General features: G+C 44.1%; 1 protein-coding gene across 3 annotated transcripts in view; it reads right to left on the bottom strand.

The window, feature by feature from the left end:
- The window catches only part of SRPRA (SRP receptor subunit alpha), an 880,927-nt gene that overhangs the window by 148,613 nt on the left and 714,800 nt on the right, over positions 1 to 17,514 (bottom strand). For all 3 annotated transcript variants that reach the window (XM_044080819.1, XM_044080817.1, XM_044080818.1), the window contains 2 exons: positions 4,146 to 4,318; positions 1,633 to 1,846 (listed from right to left, as the gene is read on the bottom strand). In XM_044080819.1, the coding sequence (XP_043936754.1) occupies positions 1,633 to 1,846; positions 4,146 to 4,318 (387 nt within the window). The remainder of the gene's footprint in view (positions 1 to 1,632; positions 1,847 to 4,145; positions 4,319 to 17,514) is intronic.

The following is a 17,514-nucleotide window of genomic DNA, read 5'->3' as shown; positions in this document are numbered from 1 at the left end:
AAGCAAAAAGCAGTTAACGGTACAAACAGAAGCCAGCAATAGTGAAGCATCCTGTACAGCAAAGGGGGCACACTGTCCGGAAGCATCCACTGTATCAAAATCCAAATCAAGTCAGTCGGTCAGTCTTGGAACACGAAGGAAATGACAGTAACAGCCAAATGTAAATTTCTAGTTACAGCTCAGCAATACCACAAAATAATAAAATATTCTTGGGCTGGGAAGCCATCTGGGAATAATTTCTGTAATAAGTCAATAACTTTAATTGGTATGACTTATAAGCACATGGCCTCCTAGCCTCCCTCATGATTTTCAGCACCTCATTATGCTTTGGAATCCTTTACTCAATTAAGGTCAAATCTTCCATGTGGTTAATCTGCACACAGTTAGGTCCATTTCTAGTAGACCTACCTGACTGTAAAGACCAAGAATGTATCCATCTAGAATCCACTCATGAAGATCTGCTGTTGTCCTGTTCAAACTGTCTGCCAGGAAGTTTTCCAAAGTGGGCATGTAAGAAACCCTCAAGGGCATCTGTACTGCATCAACTTCCTCTCTAGCCTTCATGGCCAGCTTCAGAGAGAGAGAGAGCAGTGCATACTCTCTTTCTTGTTCATGTACCATGCACTGCTGTATTGTCTGTTACTACATGTAGGACAGCTGGCTTCCATAATGGCTTGAAAACTCTGCAGCCTGAATAACTGCCATCATTTCTTTTATGTTGATGAAACTCTTCTGCTCCACTGGGTTCCAACACTCCAGTACACACAGGTGTTGGGTATGTGCCTCCAGGTTACATCATGGGGATATGTGGTCAGTGTCTTGATAAACTGCATCTCTTGTTCCTAGATAGTTGCAAGATTCACCATTCTATCTCCTTCTTGACACACAGCAATAATGAGATGACACTCTCTGAAGACTACCAATGTGATTCCCAAGTGTACTTCAGGAACCATTGAAGTTTTCTCATGGACAGCCTGGCCAATGGAACTCCATTCCTTTGTGCTGTTATTGCAGCAGATCAGTTTTAACAATTTCAGCTTATTACCTTAAAGTTGTAAGCTTGGAATTTCTGCCAGTAAGTAATGAGAGATATAATGACAATCATTCAAGCAAAACAAAGATCAGACATGGTACCCTGAAGTGAGATTTATCACATTCAAATGTACTGCCTTGGCAGTGAAAAGAATAAAATGAACACCAAAACAAAAAAAAACAGCCAAATGGTGAAGATTAAGATGGCCACAGAACTAAAGAATAGTATTTTTTGGGTAAAATAACTTTGGAGCAATTGTTATCACTGAACAGGGTTGACACTGTAGGTGGTGTTGCAAGTAACAATGGCTGTAACCATTAACAATCTATTATCGGTGCCAAGGTCTATAGCTGAGTATATGCTCTAAAACACTGCTACACTTCAAAAGAAACACAGAAACAAAACAATGCATAAACATAAAATAACAGATAACAGTTAAGGCAAAGACTTTTGGATTCAGCAACTAAGGCTACTACTTCATATGCACTAGGTATACTACAATAAACCTTTTTGGTTTTAAAAACAAGACCAAAGAAACAAATGGCAATATACTCTGATTGGTGACACCTGGCTCCACTTCAGCAAAAATCAAGCCTTACCATAGGAGATGGCCTCCATGGCAATACCAGCAGCATCTTTACCATATCCTTTCTCATACAGCTGTACCAGGATACGCCCTTTGTTCTCCTCTGGTGGGTGCAAAGAGTTTAGACGTCGAGTGTGTGTACGTAGCTGTTCTACAGCTCCAGCACGGAATGTATCACATGCAGCAATGAGCACACTGAATCCATTTTCAATTAGCCAAAAGCAGATCTAAATTCCAGAAATAAAAATGAAAAACTATCAGACTTACTTGGGACACTGGGATAAAGGAAGACGCATATATTTACTGAGGAGTTTCCTTGTCAGAAATCTCAAAATACAACATTTCAGAATGAATGCTAATGTTTGCACTAAAGGTGACACAATAGAACTCTTTTCTCCCTGAAATCAGTCAACTGTCTCATTCACCCGTGTTTTAGTTAGTTATCAACTTGTGACACTTTGCTTTTTCTCCCCTCCCTCTGAAGAAGTATTTAAGGTTTACTCTTCCTCCTACTGCTCCATTGCCAATAACATTTGCAGTCTCATATTTTAGGAAGAAAGTTGCAGCTAAATTCAAGTTTGCTAGCTATAGTGTGATACCAACACAAGGTAATCTACGAAGGACAAAAATCACCCCATCCCACAGCAAGCCTCTAATGATCCAAATGTGATTAATTCTAAGACAATGCCGATGCAAGGAAAATTACCTATGAAATGATAACTTTTCAGATGCTTCCGTGAGGGACAACAATTACTCCATATTTCACAGCTGTGAAACTCACAAAAAGACAGGCCATGCATACAGCTATTCTTGGTTAACACTGAGAATGCTGAAGACAAAAATGTGGCAAGACTCTTAGGACAGACTTCTAGTAAGAAGGAACAAAAAGGACAGATCTAAGGCAATTCTGCAGGTCACAGAAAAATAATTATACATTTTATCTAGATTCTGTGGCATATGAACCTGGAAAAATGAAATACACAAATGGGAAGTCCAACAACCAGTCCGTTTCTATATAAAATTTGGTCTTGTATAGATATGCTCTGTGAGACTGAGGGATAAAACCCCAAATGTGATGCAGATGCCCAAGGTTCAAGTAACAAGTTTAGAGTTGGCTAGAAGATGTGGTGGGATCCACAGCTGCTGAATCCAATGGTGTTTGCTTTGCAGGGTTAAGAAAGTGAGTAAACTCATCCTGGGAATTGGGATGCAGCAAAGCCTCTTTGCTGCATTACAGTTTTTACAAAACAGATACAACAGCAGTCTGCAATTAAAATAATCTGCCAGTCCTATGAAGTCATACACTGCACTGTAATTAGACTGTATGTGTATGCAGCCATGCGTCTGGTAAGTACTGTAGACCCTTCTTGGGCATTGTGTGTGCTATCTACAAACAAGAGGGACGAGAAAATAGTTTATACACAAAAATCCTTAGTATTGCACTGGGATAATGCCACACTGTAACTGCTTCACAGTTCCCTGACCTACAGACAAGTCTACACCTGTAGTTGCCCTCCCTTGGGGACAACAGCTGATATGGAGATTAAGCTGAATTTAAGGCTCAATTGGACAAAGGGGACTACAGCAAGTAAGGCAATCCACGTGGTGAATAACACTACCTCAAAACACACACCTTCTTTGCTAGTCACCTTAATGAAAGATAAGCCACTTACAAGATCCCAGCACTCCCTGGTCCTAAACTCCTCCCATTAAACAGGTCTTAAAATACATTGAGATTAACTGTAAAGGCTTTACTGATTGTGCTTACAAGATTAACTGGAAGGGCTTTATTAATGGACTGTATTTAGTTTATTCTTCATTGTTTTTATATATGTGCTTTTTACTTTACTGACAAAACACAACTTCTCTACAATGGCTTCACACACTTCCAACCAACATAAACAATGTCCTTCCACAAATTCAAAAACAAAAAATCCCCTTTGAAGAAGCAAAACAAATGCTTTTTCAACATAGCCATCACAAAAATCCTTACAATGCACATTGCCAACATCCCACCCACACCCTTCACGTATCACAATACATAGTTGACAAATCTCAACAAAAGCTTCCTCCCCAACCTTTTTCCAAACTATTCCCAAAAACTCCAAACAGCCTATTGCTTTCTCTGTTTCAGAATACTCTACTAATCTCCCCAACTCAGTCTCTGCACTTAACCTCAGAACGTCTCACACTTTTTTTCAACCTACTCTGTAGACCCCTCTTTCTTTACATTCTAATCACTACCCAACGGAATTAAGTAAAGAGATACTAACCTTGCACAATATAACCAAATTTTGTATGCTTCTGTTAACAGATTTTAAATTCTGTTTCAATTTCTCCTTCGGGTGAGACTAAAAATGATCAGGCTAGCCAGTTCTATACATTAACTAATAACAAACCAACCAATTAAAAAAACACAAACAAAATTCACAAAGACATAGCAGCTTACCTGAGAAAGTTAAAGATGGTGAATTCTTGCTTTAAAAAATCACAAGTTGTAACAGGTTTTTTTTTTTTTTTTTTTACCTTGGCAAGATTTGTTGATTTTCCAACACCATTGACTCCACAGAAAGTAATAACATAAGGTCGACGCTGACGTTGTGCTTCCATAGAATCACGTAGGATGTCAACACGACGCTTAGGCTGCAGAATCTGTACTAATGATTCTTGAAGTGCCTGCTTCACAGTAGATGTCACAGCTGAGGAAGAAAAAACAGTAATCTCTCAGTTGTTTAGCATTTATAAATTTTCTACAAAGCATGTCAATGAAGTCAAGTGGTTACCCACTTTCTAGGTTGAAAGTGACAGGAAACTAGAACCACAACTTCAGTCCTCAGAAATCATAGAACAATGTGTGAAAATGAAATACATGCACTGTGGTACTTTGGAGTATTCTTTTACTCTAAGGCACAAGGATCACTGAGTTACTATATATAAGCAACAAGGGGTGTGCAGATGTCATGAGGTGCATCTCCTCCAATGGAGGAATGTGAGTTTTGAGATTCACTGTAATTGACATATAAACTTTATTAGTCACTGTCGTGTGACTCATAATATGAGATTAGCATTTTTAACATGGAAGTCAAAGGTGCATTACGGTAATCATTTTCTTTTAAAGACATAAGTTATTTAAGAAACACAGTAACCAGTGAGAAAGAGACTTAATGGATTCTAAAGCATACTCTGATTCTTCTTACTAAGCTTATATTATCTTTTGATATTTTTCTAAGTTATCACCATAAGGTGGTATTTTGTGGCTGTTTATCACACCACGTGAATGTGGTACAATATGCATCAATACAGTTTTACTTTAACTCTTCTAAACTAGAATGGTAAAGCAGTATTGCAGCTATTCAAAATTCATATGACAAGCTTGTAAATTATAAACAAAAACTTGAAAAGGGGAAGATAAAAAGTAATGCACCTACTGTGAGACTTTCTCAATCTATTCTTGTGGCAAGCACTTCATGCAGCAGGACTGTTTTACTTCAAGAAGGGCACCAGTAAGAGGTAACACATTGTTCAAAATGTTTTTGGCGGGTTCTGGCATGTAGCTCGCAAGACATTTCCCTGCGAGCTACATCGCCGAAACCAAATGGCTGCAGCAGCACTTTGCCGTAGTGCAATATGGCTGAAAAGCATAGCCGCTGCAGCCGTAATCTATGCACGGAAATTTTATACCTGGTGGCGATCCTTACAGACAGCTGTCCGGCTGTATTCACGCAGAGACAGGAATGTGCAAGAGAGACATTATGTTGGAGCCAGTGTCTCTCACATGAAAACTGGAGATCGCAGCTAGCTGGACCCTAATAGTGGCTGCAGCAGCACCATCATAAAAACATTTCACTAGGAAGTCTAGGATGAAATTAATAGAAGCAGAAAAAGGATCGATCTGGCTATTGGTAACCCATAGGCAGAATGTTACCCATTTGCTCTTATAAATCTTCCTTGTTGATGCCTTACGAGAAGAGATAAGGATGCATTTAACTCAAGAGGAGAGGGTTGGAAACTTGGCTATCATTGGAATTGGAGGAGCCACCCTGTCTGTTTGAGGGTTTAAAGGGATGGGTGAAGAGCCCCTTGATGCATGAGTCAGGAGGTCTGGAAATGGGTCTAGAATCCAAGGCTCTTCCTGAAGATGAGGCCACAGGAAGGGGAACCAGATTTGGCGAGGCCATATGGAGCGATGAGAATCAAGTCCCTTCCCAAACGGCTGGCTTTCTGAAGGACTTTGGGAATTAGTGGAAAAGGAGGAAAGGTGTAGAGGAGGCCCGGGGGCCAATCATGAACAAGAAAATCCCTGGGTGACTGCGGCGGATGGGGGATGAGGGCAAAATAGCTGGTGCATTTGGCATTCACGGATACTGCAAAAAGGTAGCAGCAAGGCTGACCCCATTTTCAGAAAAACTTTTCTGCTACTTCTTGTTTCAAAGACCACTCGTGAGGTATTAAAATTGCCCTGCTGGGCCTGTCCGCTATCACACTGGATTTTCCCGGGATGTACATTGCTATCAGAAAACACTGGGAGGAGGCTGTCATTGCCATACTCTCAAGGCCTCTCGACAAAGGGGTGTAAAATCTGGTCCCTCCTTGTTTGTTTATATACTATACAACTGACATGTTATCTGTCTGGATTGCAATGGTTCCCAGGGGAATAGTCTTGAAGTGCTTGCAACGCTAAAAGCAGAGGTCTCATCTCGAGGACAATGATGTGAAAGTGGGCCTTGTGATCCTGCCAAGTGCCCTGGATAGTTTTTCCCCAGATAATGCCCCCCCCCCCCCCATCTGAGAGGAGTCCGTGGTCACCGTGGCTACAGGTTGGAAGAAAACAAACGGCTGACCTAGAGATACTTGAGAGAAGTGTAGCCACCATCGAAGATCCTTCCTGCAGGTTTCTGTTATGATTGCTTTGTGAGACATCGACAGTTCTTGCCTTGACCACTGAGTGGACAGCAACCACTAAAGAATCCTCATGTGTGACGGGCTAGGGAAACTAAAGCTATCGCTAAAGCTATCGCTGCTGCCATGGTGCCTAGAACTTTGAGGACCATCTTTGTTTGGGCTTTCTTCCTTCTTAAGATATATCAGCAGTTACTTTAGGGATTGTATCCTTTCTGCTGGAAGTCTCACTACCATTTTTGTTAAGTCTAACTCTGCTCCTATAAATACCACAAGCTGAGAAGGTTCTAAAAAGAATGTTTTGACGTTTACTGTAACCCCTAGGTGGGAGCAGAGTTGCATGTTATGTTTCTGGCTTTGGTTAGCTGATGCCTGTTCATGGAGGTTAAGAGCAAGTCGTCTAAGTATGGAAACACCCGGAATCCTAGTCGTCTCAAGTCGTCTCAAGTGAACTGCTACTACTGCCGTACATTTGGTGAACACCCTGGGGGCTGTAGTGAGACTACTTAAAGGTCAGACCTCGAAACTGGTAGTGACCGGCTCCCAGCCAAAAGCACAAGTGTCTCCTGGGATCGCCTGTCCACTTTTATTTTGTGGTACGCATCCTGGAGATCTATCGAGCACATCCAATTGTCTTTTCCCAAAAATGGGAGTATAGACTACAGTGTCACCATCCAGAACTTGCTCTTCTTTAATGGTTTGTTTAGAAAGCTGAGATCCAGAATTGGTTGCCAGTCTCCTGTTTTCTTTGGAACTAAACAGAACCATGAGTAAGTTCCGAATCCTATTTGGTATCCATGAACCTTTTGGATGACACTTATGTCTAGCAACGTTTGAATTTCTAGAGTTGCCTGTTCCTTCTGACTAGGTGGAACATGTGGAAGTTTTTTTTTATCTTTAGGGGAAGAAGTGAGAAAATACAGTTGTGTACACTTACCATAAATGTAGATGTTCGAGTGTATTCACTGTTGCAGTCATCACATTTGGGTTATCTGTTTGCAGTAGCCCTCAGTCGGCCTGATTATCAAAGTCTTGGGTCCTGCGTCAGTTGCTGTCTCATCTTCCATGATGTCAGGTAGTCAGGGGTATAAAGCATGCAGCCAATGCTATTACATCAGTTTTTCTTGCCCCATATGTCAGGCGTCCCCATAATGGGAAGCAATTATATACAAGGTTACACCTTCAACAAAAAAGCAAATACACCAAAAAGCTTTAAGCATAGTAAACAAGAATAGATATATAGTCAATAGAAGTCAAGGGGCTGGAGGGAGGGTAACCAGGACTGCAACAGTGAATACACTCGAACATCTACATTTAAGGTAAATGTACACAACTGTACTATGTCCTTCGTGTTTCACTGTTGGGTAGATTGCCAAAGCTAAGGATGGGATGAGGTAATTAGATAGCATTAGGACTAGATATAAGGCCCTGCAAGACTGCAGTAGCAAAGCCAGCTCTGGATTTAGAAAAACTTGGCAAGTGGTACTGCTTGGTGAAGGTATGTTCAGAACTCCAGGTAGCAGCATCTAGGATGTCTCTGGTAGGGACACCTCTGAGAAAGGCTGCAGAGATAGCTGCAGCTCTGGTTGAATGTGGTCTTATCCCCTTTGGGGTAGGTTTTCCATGGTGCTTATAGCAGAAATGAATGCAATGGCCTATCCACTTAGAAATGGTTTGCTTTGAAATGGCCTTCCCCTTTACCACTGCAGGAAATGCAACCAGCAGCTGTTCAGATTTCCTGACAAGTTTAGTCCTGTCCAAGTAAAATCTAAGTTGTCTGTGCATGTCCAAGAAGTGCAGCATTCATTCCCCTTTGTTCCATGGATTAGAAAAGAAGGTTGGCAAATGAATGGACTGATTAAGGGCCACACTGGATACCACCTTGGGCATGAAGGAGGGATTGGTCCAGAGGGACACCTTGTCCGCGTGAAAGATGATGAAAGGCTCCACAGCCATAAGGGCCTGTAATTCAGACACCCTTCTTGCAGAAGTGATGGCTAGAAGGAAGGCTGCTTTCCAGGAAAGGAATTTCAACTCTGCATTTGCAGCTGTCTCGAAGGGAGGTAAAGTGAGCTTTTCCAATACAAAGTTTAGGTCCCAGGCTGGAGTAGGGGCTCTCCTGTGTGGTCTTAAGTTTTTGCCCCTCTGAGGTATTGCTTCAGCAGTGGATGAGAGACGAGGGGTGGTTCTGTATTGTAATGAGCTGAAATGGCTGAGGCATGAATTGTGATGGAGGAAAAGGAAAGTCCCTTGTGAATCATCTCAGTTAAGTATTGTAGAATCGGAGGTAAATTGGGCGCTGCTGTGCCCATCCCCCGAGTTTGGCTCCAGGAACAGAATCTTTTCCATTTTTCAGCATAGGATTTTCTAGTACTAGGCCTCCTTGCCTCCAGAATGACATCCATCACTTGCTTACTGAGGGATGGTAACGGAGAAATCAGGTAATTAGCCAGGCTGCCAGGTTCAGGGTTTGAAGCTGTGGGTGCAGAATCTGGCCCTCCTGCTGAGACAGCAGAGCAGGAGTCTGAGGCAGATGCTATGGTGCCAGTAGTGACATACTGCGCAACTGGGGGTACCAGTGTTGGTGTGGCCAGACTGGTGCAATCAGTATTGTCCTTGGTTTGTCCTGTTTGATCTTTAGTAGTACACCTTGGGAGAGGAGAGGCAGAAGAGGAAAGGCATAAACTGATAGGTTTTTCCAGGTGAAGGACAGGGCATCCACTTTCCAAGCTTGTTTGTGGGAAGTCCTTGTGCAGAATTTGTCCAATTGGTAGTTCTGGGGGGAGGCAAACAGATCAATTTCTGGGCTCCCCCATTTGTTTCTCAACATGTTGAATATCTCTGTTTCTAGTTTCCACTCGTGTGGGTCCATGAGATTTCTGCTTAGGTCATCTGCCACTGTATTTAGCTTTCCTGGCAGGAATTGAGCCTGTAGGTGCACTTGGTAATAATTGTCCGGGAAGAATGTGGTCCTTGAAGGCTGGCAGAGCATTCTGTACAGCTAACATTTCTTTTTGATTGATATGCAGGTGCATTTGACTTGGGTTCCATTTGCCCTGAATGCACTGCCCTGCCAAGTGAGCCCCCTCCATAGTCTGATGCATCTGTTAGGGTTTGAACAGCAGGGGGGTAGAGTGAATGATATTCCCTTGTTTTGGTGGCAGGCCTCTGCCCACCAAAGGAACTCTATCTGTAGACAAGGTATGACAGGAATCATTGATTCTAGATCCTGAGAATGTTGACACCATAGGCTTTTTAGATACCATTGTAGTTTCCTCATATGCAGTCTTGCATATGGAATTAGTAGAATGCAGGAGGCCATGAACCTCAGGGCTTGCAGTATTTTCCTTGCAGATAGCTGGGTCTTTGTGGCCAGTAGTTTGAAGTAGGCTGTCAAATGAACTTTTTTCTCTGGCGTGAGGTAGGCCATCTGGGAAGTTGCATTCAAGCTTGCTCCCAGGAATACAATTTGTCGACAGGGTACAAGATGTGATTTCTTTTCGTTTATTGTGTACCCCAGAGAAGCTAGCAATTTCTTTACAAATGCCAGATGATTTAATAGTATGTCCTGGCTTTCTGCCTGAATTAGACAATCATCCAGGTATGGATATATCTGAATATTTCTTTGCCTGCAAAATGCAATGACTGGAGCTAGGCACCTAGTGAACACCCTGAGCACAGTTGATAAGCCAAAGGGCAGTGCAGAAAACTGATAGTGCATGTAGCCTGCTCTGAAGCGTAGGTATCTTCTGCAACATCCCCTTATTGGGATGTGCAGGTAGGCTTCCTTTAAATCCAGTGTTGCCAACCAGGCATCTTTGCCTAGCATGGGAAGCAGCTGATGAAGAGTTAGCATCTAGAATTTTGGGATTACCAAAAATGTGTTTAGGATACACAGGTCCAGGATAGGACGCCAGGAAATGTCTTTTCTGGGTACCAGGAAAAGTCTTGAGTAGAAGCCTTGCCCCTATTCTTCTTCTGGAACAGGCTGAATAGTCCTGATGCTTAAAAGAGAGAGAATTTGCTTTTGAGCCTCTGCCCACTGATTTGGGGGTAGGTCTAGCCAGCCTTTCGGGGTTGGTAAGGAGTGGAAGTGGAATCTGTATCTTTGGGAAACTATATTTAAAACCCATTTGTCCTGGGTAATGAGTTCCCAATTTTTTCCATGCAGGGCAATCTTCCCCCCTAAAGGAACAGTCAGTTGAGCAGGGCTTGGAAGGTTTAAAGTTAAGTCATTGAGACAGTTTACCATTGGGGGGAGTCTTACTACTCTCTGCTTTAAAAGTGGGAGCCCCTCACTGCTTAGGCCTGTGAGTACCTTGGGACTGAAGTCTGGGTGTTCTGCTGGTTCTAGGTTTGGACTGAGAAGGCCTGGAAGAGGCAGGAAACGACCAATTCTTATAGGGCCAATGCCTACTAAATCTGGGAGGTTGTACTTGCAGGAAATCTTGAACAGTTTGCATAGATTTAGCTTTTTCCTCCATCGTTTTAATTTCTTCTTCTGCTTTGTTGCCAAACAGGCGGTCTTGGTTTAAGGGAGCATCCAGTAATTTAGCTGTAACATGATCTGGCAAAGACTGCTCCTTAAGCCAAGCATGCCTTCCAAGTACAGACCCAGTGACAGCACCCCTGCAAGATGCCTCTAATGAATCAGAATGCATTAAATCCTGTAATTCTTTATTTTCAGCACAGTCAGGAATCAACATAATTTTCTGTTTAAGCAATCCAATAATATGCTGCTGATAACATATGAAACTAGCAGTTTAAAGCCCTAATGGCCAAAGTTGCAGAAGTGTATACCTTCTTACCTCATCTATCCAGCGCCCTGGCATCTCTATCAGAGGGGGTGGGATTTTTGGCAGTAGTAGCCTTAATGCCCTTGGGTCCCTGTGAAATGGTCTCGGGATCCGCAGTAGGATTTTTAAAAAGGAACTTGTGAGAGTCGGATACCCTGTAATACCTATCAGGTTTTCTGGGCGCAGGAGGTAAAGTGTCAGGGGCTAGGCTAGATTCAGAGAAGGCATATTTTCTATGTTGTCCAGTACAGGAGGGATAGCTAAAGGCCTATGTTGAGTTAGGAGTAAGAATTCCCTAAGCCTCTTTTTGGAGTCAGAGTAATCCTGGCTTTCCCAGTGGAAATGCTCCCTAAGAGTATGTAAGGTTTCACCAAAAGAGAAATCCTCTGGAGGGGAAGCAGAGGGAATGGAGTCCTCTGCATCAGAATCCTCATAGGTACATAAGGGCATATCCTGGTCATCAGAGAAAACAGAAATTTCAGAATCCTGATCAGAAGAATCAGAAGGAAAATCAATCTAAGGTCTCTTAGAGGGGGAAGGGTGGCTTCTCCTGATTAGAGTAATAAGGTCTTTAGCTATTCTTATCTTTTGTTTTTTAGGCATAGGGGCCCTGACCATGTGGTCTGGACGTCGGTCTTCTAGGCATATATCGAGTTTTAGGCCTTGAAGAAGAAGATGGCATCGGTTTAATATGCAAGTCAGTAGGCCTAAATACACCCTCAGAAGCAGGTGCCTGCACAGCGACTCCGGACCCATCCAAAGTAAAGACATCCACAGGTTCCACAGTCGAAGAAGCATCTCGCGGCATACCAGACTCCGAATGGGTCTCAGTAGAGGCCTGCGAATCTGAAGTCGCGGGTATCAGGGGCTGCAAAAGCGTCTGAGTACAGGCGAACTGGCAACTAGCTTAGGAGAAGCGTCAGTGGCAGCTTTGGACCTATGCGGTCTGTCTCTGTCTTTATCTTTGCGTTTTTTTGGAATGTCGGTAGTCGGGTGGCTTACCGAAACCATTTCTGGATAATTGAACCAAGTACCAAAATATTTGGATGTGTAAATGAACAGACAACGAATAGTACGAGGTTTGAATAAAACACAAAAATGACAGCGAGGTACGTCATGGTCTGGGCCTAAGCAAGGAATGCAATACAAATGAAAATCTTTATGAGGTATTTGTTTTCCACAAGAAATACTATTGTTAACTTTTACTGACATTAGTTTAGAGCAAGAAAAAGGATCCCCAATGGGGTACTTAGCTTAGTTGTAGACTTCGGATTTGAAACTCGAAATTTCAGGAGTCGGCCGACTGGCAGTTGCGAACTGCTTCTGCTTTGGGCACTGCATGGCAAGAAAGACTGATGTAATGGTGTCGGCTGCATGCTTTATACCCCTGACTACCTGACGTCATGGAAGATGAGACCGTAACCGATGCAGGACCCAAGACTTTGATAATCAGGCTGACTGAGGGCTACTTGCAAGCAGATAGCCCAAATGTGATGACTGCAACAGTGAAACACGAAGAACATCGGGATGACGTAAACCTCTGGATATGATGCTTTGTGCCCATTTCTCTTTTATTTGTCACCAGGCTTCTGGGTACAAGGATAAACGACCCCTGACTGCATCCACAGCTGGATAATTGGTCCTCCTTTCTGGAGCGCTGAAAGGGCCTACCAAAGAAAGATTCACTATCACCCTGATTTTGTGGACCCCCTCTGCCCCGAGGTCAGCATCTTCCATTATTACTTCCTTCCTGCCTCTGGGGGAAGATTCTCCACGTGTGTCTTGAAAAGATTTGTGATTTTTCAGAACCACATTTTATCACTACCTCTCTGAACTTTGGGATAAGGTCTAGTAGGCATGGAAAAATGGACTTCTACAGCAGACAATTTTTCCCTCCTGTTCACACCTAGTCAATGTGTCCATTACCTTAGGCCCAAACAAAGACGAGCTGTCAAATGGGGCATTTACAAAGGAAGACTTAAAGGGTTCCGCGAAGTCACATAAGCGCATCCAAGAATGCCTCCTTAGGGAAATTCCAGAAACCACTGCTTTACTCGCTCCATCAAGCTGCATAGGATATGAGCCTCATGGATGCATTAACCACTGAATTCAAGGTAGTGAGTTGAGACAATACCTTGTCAGAAACCCCTTCAGCTACTGAACCTTGGAGGGCATCTCCTAGCTCCTTCAGGAGATCCCTTTGCAGTCTCGTAAAATGGGTGAGATAGTTCAGCGATCTGACCGAAAAGGCCGCTGAGGAAATGATGTGCACTCCATACCTGTCCATAGTCCTGGACTCCTTTTTTGGGGGATGGACAGAACAAGATATCTCTGTGAGTTGCTTCTTAGTGGCCACCGCCACAACCATGGCATCAACTGGCACTACTTTAGTTAAGAAAGTTTTGTCAGATGGAGATGTGATAAACTTGTTTGGCCTCCGAGGAATAGGACCCATGGAATCTGGGAACTCCCACGCCTTTCGAGAAGCCAGGTCTAAATGTTCGTGAAAGGACAGAGACACTCAAGAGGTGGAAGGATGAGACCGAAAGGCCTTCAGGTATACAGACTCCTCCGCTGATGGGTTGGAAAACGTCCAGCCACCTCTCCAAGTATTTCCATAATGTCTCCAAAGAAGACATCATAAGGAGGAGACCGTGGGGACCCCTCGGCATCATCTAGGTCCGTATCAGAAGTGACAGAGTCCTCTGGGGAGACCAAGTGCTCCCTCCTGCACAGCCTCTTCCAAGAGACCTCCACAGAAGGGTATTCTGGGAAGAGTGAGGAGTGCTCTGTGGGGTATCCTGAGGCCTAGGGTCTCTGTGTCCCTGTGGATGAGGAGGAAAGGAGGCAGGCAGGTGCTCTGAGGGGGAGGAATATCCAGAGAGGACTGTGGACCTATCTGTGGTGACAATACTCCTCAAGCTCTTGAAATCCCCCCCATCTCTGATCAGAGGATATCCCTGGATCCAAAGAAGCCAAAGGGCCTCCTGGAACCAAGAACAATGGACTAGAGCCAGAGGCAGGAGCCAAGCTCACTCTAGCAGAGGCCACGAGAGACAAAGTTGGATACGACAGCTGTTTGATCCGAACCCCCCCCCCCCTAGAACCGACCAGAGAGTGCCGGCTACTACACTCCTTCAGCTCCGATGGAGCTGAGGATGTCCGAGCCATGGTCGGAGCTGTAGAACCTAAGGTGGGTGTTGGATCAGAGAATTCCACTAGTACCAAATCTTCCGACTTCCGAAGCCAGAGGCTGGATCGGAGGAGGACATGGAGCAGAGGAGGTGGATGTCATAGGAGCCGAAGCCCTGGAGGTCAGATCTAACAGAAATCTGGCCAGCGCCAGTGTCTGTAGTAACCTCTGTAACACCCGATCCACGTCATCTGAAAGGCTCCTAGAAGAGCAGGTTGAGGGGGTGGGTGATTTTGCCTTTTGAAGAATTGGAGAACTCAAAATAGGAGATACCGGCTCCAAATTTGGGGACCGACTTCTTAATTCAAACGCCACTGGCACCAAGCAAGGATGGGTCGGAGCTGATGGGGCTTTGTCTGATCCGGTAGCTCTCAGATCCGAAGAGGACAATTTTGGCATTTTGTATGCCGGATCCAAGGAAGTAGATGGGGAAGGTCTCAACAGATTTTTCAGACTTATCTGACTTAGCTGAAAAAGACTGGTCTCATTTAGATGAACACATACCTTCTTCCAGTGCCTCTGAGAAGGGGGATTTGAGAAGACCTTTTAGTACCAGTTTATTCTTCCGCTCCAGGAGAGCTCTATGATTAAAGGAGTTTTGGATAGAGCATGACTCCTGGAGATGGACAGTCCCAAGACAATAAACACAAAGAATGCATTTATCACTAAGGGGCATTTTTTTGCTACACTTTTCGCATTTCTTAAAACCCATTGGTCTAGATTCTTTACCTGATATTATTAATATCCAGAATAACCACGACGATGACGAAAAACAAGAGAGTTTTTTTTTTTTTTTTTTTTTTACTGGATCCTCTTAACGGGTCGAGCTACTGGGACACAACAGACACTGGGAAATAACAAGACTAGGCCCTCTAACTTAAATGGGCCCACACGGAAGACACGGGGAGTGGGTGGGACTAGTCCTCTAACTTAAACAGACGGTACTACGATACTGTACAGAACAAACTGTGAAAAAGAAAGTACAGTTGTGTACACTTACCATAAATGTAGATGTTTTGAGTGTGTTCACTGTTGCAGTCATCACATTTGGGTTATCTGCCTGCAGGTATCCCTCAGCCGGCCTGAATACCAGAGTGTTCGGATTTCTGCGCCGGATGCTGTTGCTTCTTCCATGACGTCAGGGGTATAAAAAACATGCAGCCGATGCCATTACATCAGTTTTTCTTGCCCCAGATGTCAGGTGCCCCCACAATAGGAAGCAATTATATGGTATGGTACATCTCCATCAAAAGGCAAATACACAAGAAAAAATATATACCAAAAAAGAAGGAAAGGTAAAGCCAAAAGATGTCAGGGGGCTGGAGGGAGGGTAACCAGGACTGAAACAGTGAATACACTCGAACATCAACATTTATGGTAAGTGTGCACAACTGTACTATGTTCTTCGTGTTTCACAGTTGCAGTCATCACATTTGGGTTGATTCTCAAAGCTAAGGAAGGGAGAAGGTAGTTAAAGAGCATTACGGCCAGCTATTAAGCTCTGCAAGACTGCTGTGGGAAATCCAGCTCTGGATTTAGAAAAGATAGGCAGGTGGTGATGCTTGGTGAAGGTATGTACAGAGCTCCAGGTAGCAGCTTCCAGAATGTCCCTGATAGGGACTCCTCTGAGAAATGCCTTAGAGGTAGATGCAGCCCTGGTGGAATGTGATCTTATCCCATGTGGGGTAGGTTTTCCATGGTGCTTGTAGCAGAAATTAATGCAATGGGCTAGCCATTTGGAAATGGTTTGCTTTGAAATGGCCTTCTCCTCTGCCCCTGCAGCAAAGCCAACTAGCAGCTACTCAGATTTTCTGAGAGGCTTAGTCCTGTCCAAACAGAATCTAAGTTACCTGTGCACGTCCAGAGAGTGCAGAATTCGTTCCCCCTTTGTTTTGTGGATTAGGGAAAAAAGTAGGCAAATGAATGGACTGATTTAGGGCCACACTACATACCACCTTGGGCATAAAGGAAAGATTAGCCCTGAGGGAAACCCTGTCTGCATGGAAGATAATGAAGGGTTCCCACTGCCATAAGGGCCTGCAATTCAGTCAGTCTTCTTGCTGAAGTGATGGCTAGAAGGAAGACTGTTTTCCAAGAAAGGAATTTCAACTCTGCTGTTGCAGCTGGCTCAAAGGGGGGGGGGGGGGGAGTGAGCTTTTCCAATACAAAGTTAAGGTCCCAGGCTGGAGTGGGAGCTTTCCTGGGGGGGGGGGTCTTAAAATTTTGGCCACTCTAAGGAATTGTTTTAGCAAGGGGTGAGAGAAGAGGGGTGGCTCAGTATTACAACATGTTGAAATTGCAGAGGCATGAATCTTAACTGACGAGAAGGATAGGCCATTCTGGAGCATTTCTGTTAAGTACTCTAGAATATGAGTTAAGCTGGGCACCATTGTGCCCATCCCCTGAGCATGGCTCCAGGAATAGTATCTTTGCCACTTTTCAGCATGGGATTTTCTGGTACTAGGCCCTCCTTGCCTCCAGTATGACATCCAGCACCTGCTTACCAAGGGATGCTAGGAGGGAGCTCAAGGCATTAGCCAGGCTGCAAGGTTCAGGGTTTGAAGCTGAGGGTGAAGAATCTGGCCCGCCTGCTGTGACAGCAGGGAAGGGGTCTGAGGCAGGTGCCATGGTTGTAGCAGTGTCATACTGCACAAGAGGGGGGTACCAGTGCTGGCGTGGCCAGTCTGGTGCAATCAGTATTGTCCTTGGCTTGTCCTGTTTGCTCTTTAGTAGAACCTTTGAGAGGAGAGGCAGAGGGGGAAAGGCATAAACCAAGAGGCTTTCTCAGGTAAAGGACAGGTCATCCACTTTCCAAGCTTGACTGTGGGGAGTTCTTGCACAGAATTTGTTCAACTGGTAGTTCTGAGGGGAGGCAAACAGGTCTACCTCTGGAGTCCTCCATTTGTTCCTCAAGAGGTTGAATATTTTGGGTTCTAGTTTCCATTCGTGTGGGTCCATGAGATTTCTGCTCAAGTCGTCTGCCAGTGAATTTAGTTTGCTTGGCAGG

This window comes from Protopterus annectens, chromosome 8.part0 (assembly GCF_019279795.1).
Source record: "Protopterus annectens isolate FY-2018-M chromosome 8.part0, PAN1.0, whole genome shotgun sequence".
Taxonomy (NCBI): domain Eukaryota; kingdom Metazoa; phylum Chordata; order Ceratodontiformes; family Protopteridae; genus Protopterus; species Protopterus annectens.
This window is presented reverse-complemented; position numbering and strand designations above follow the sequence as displayed.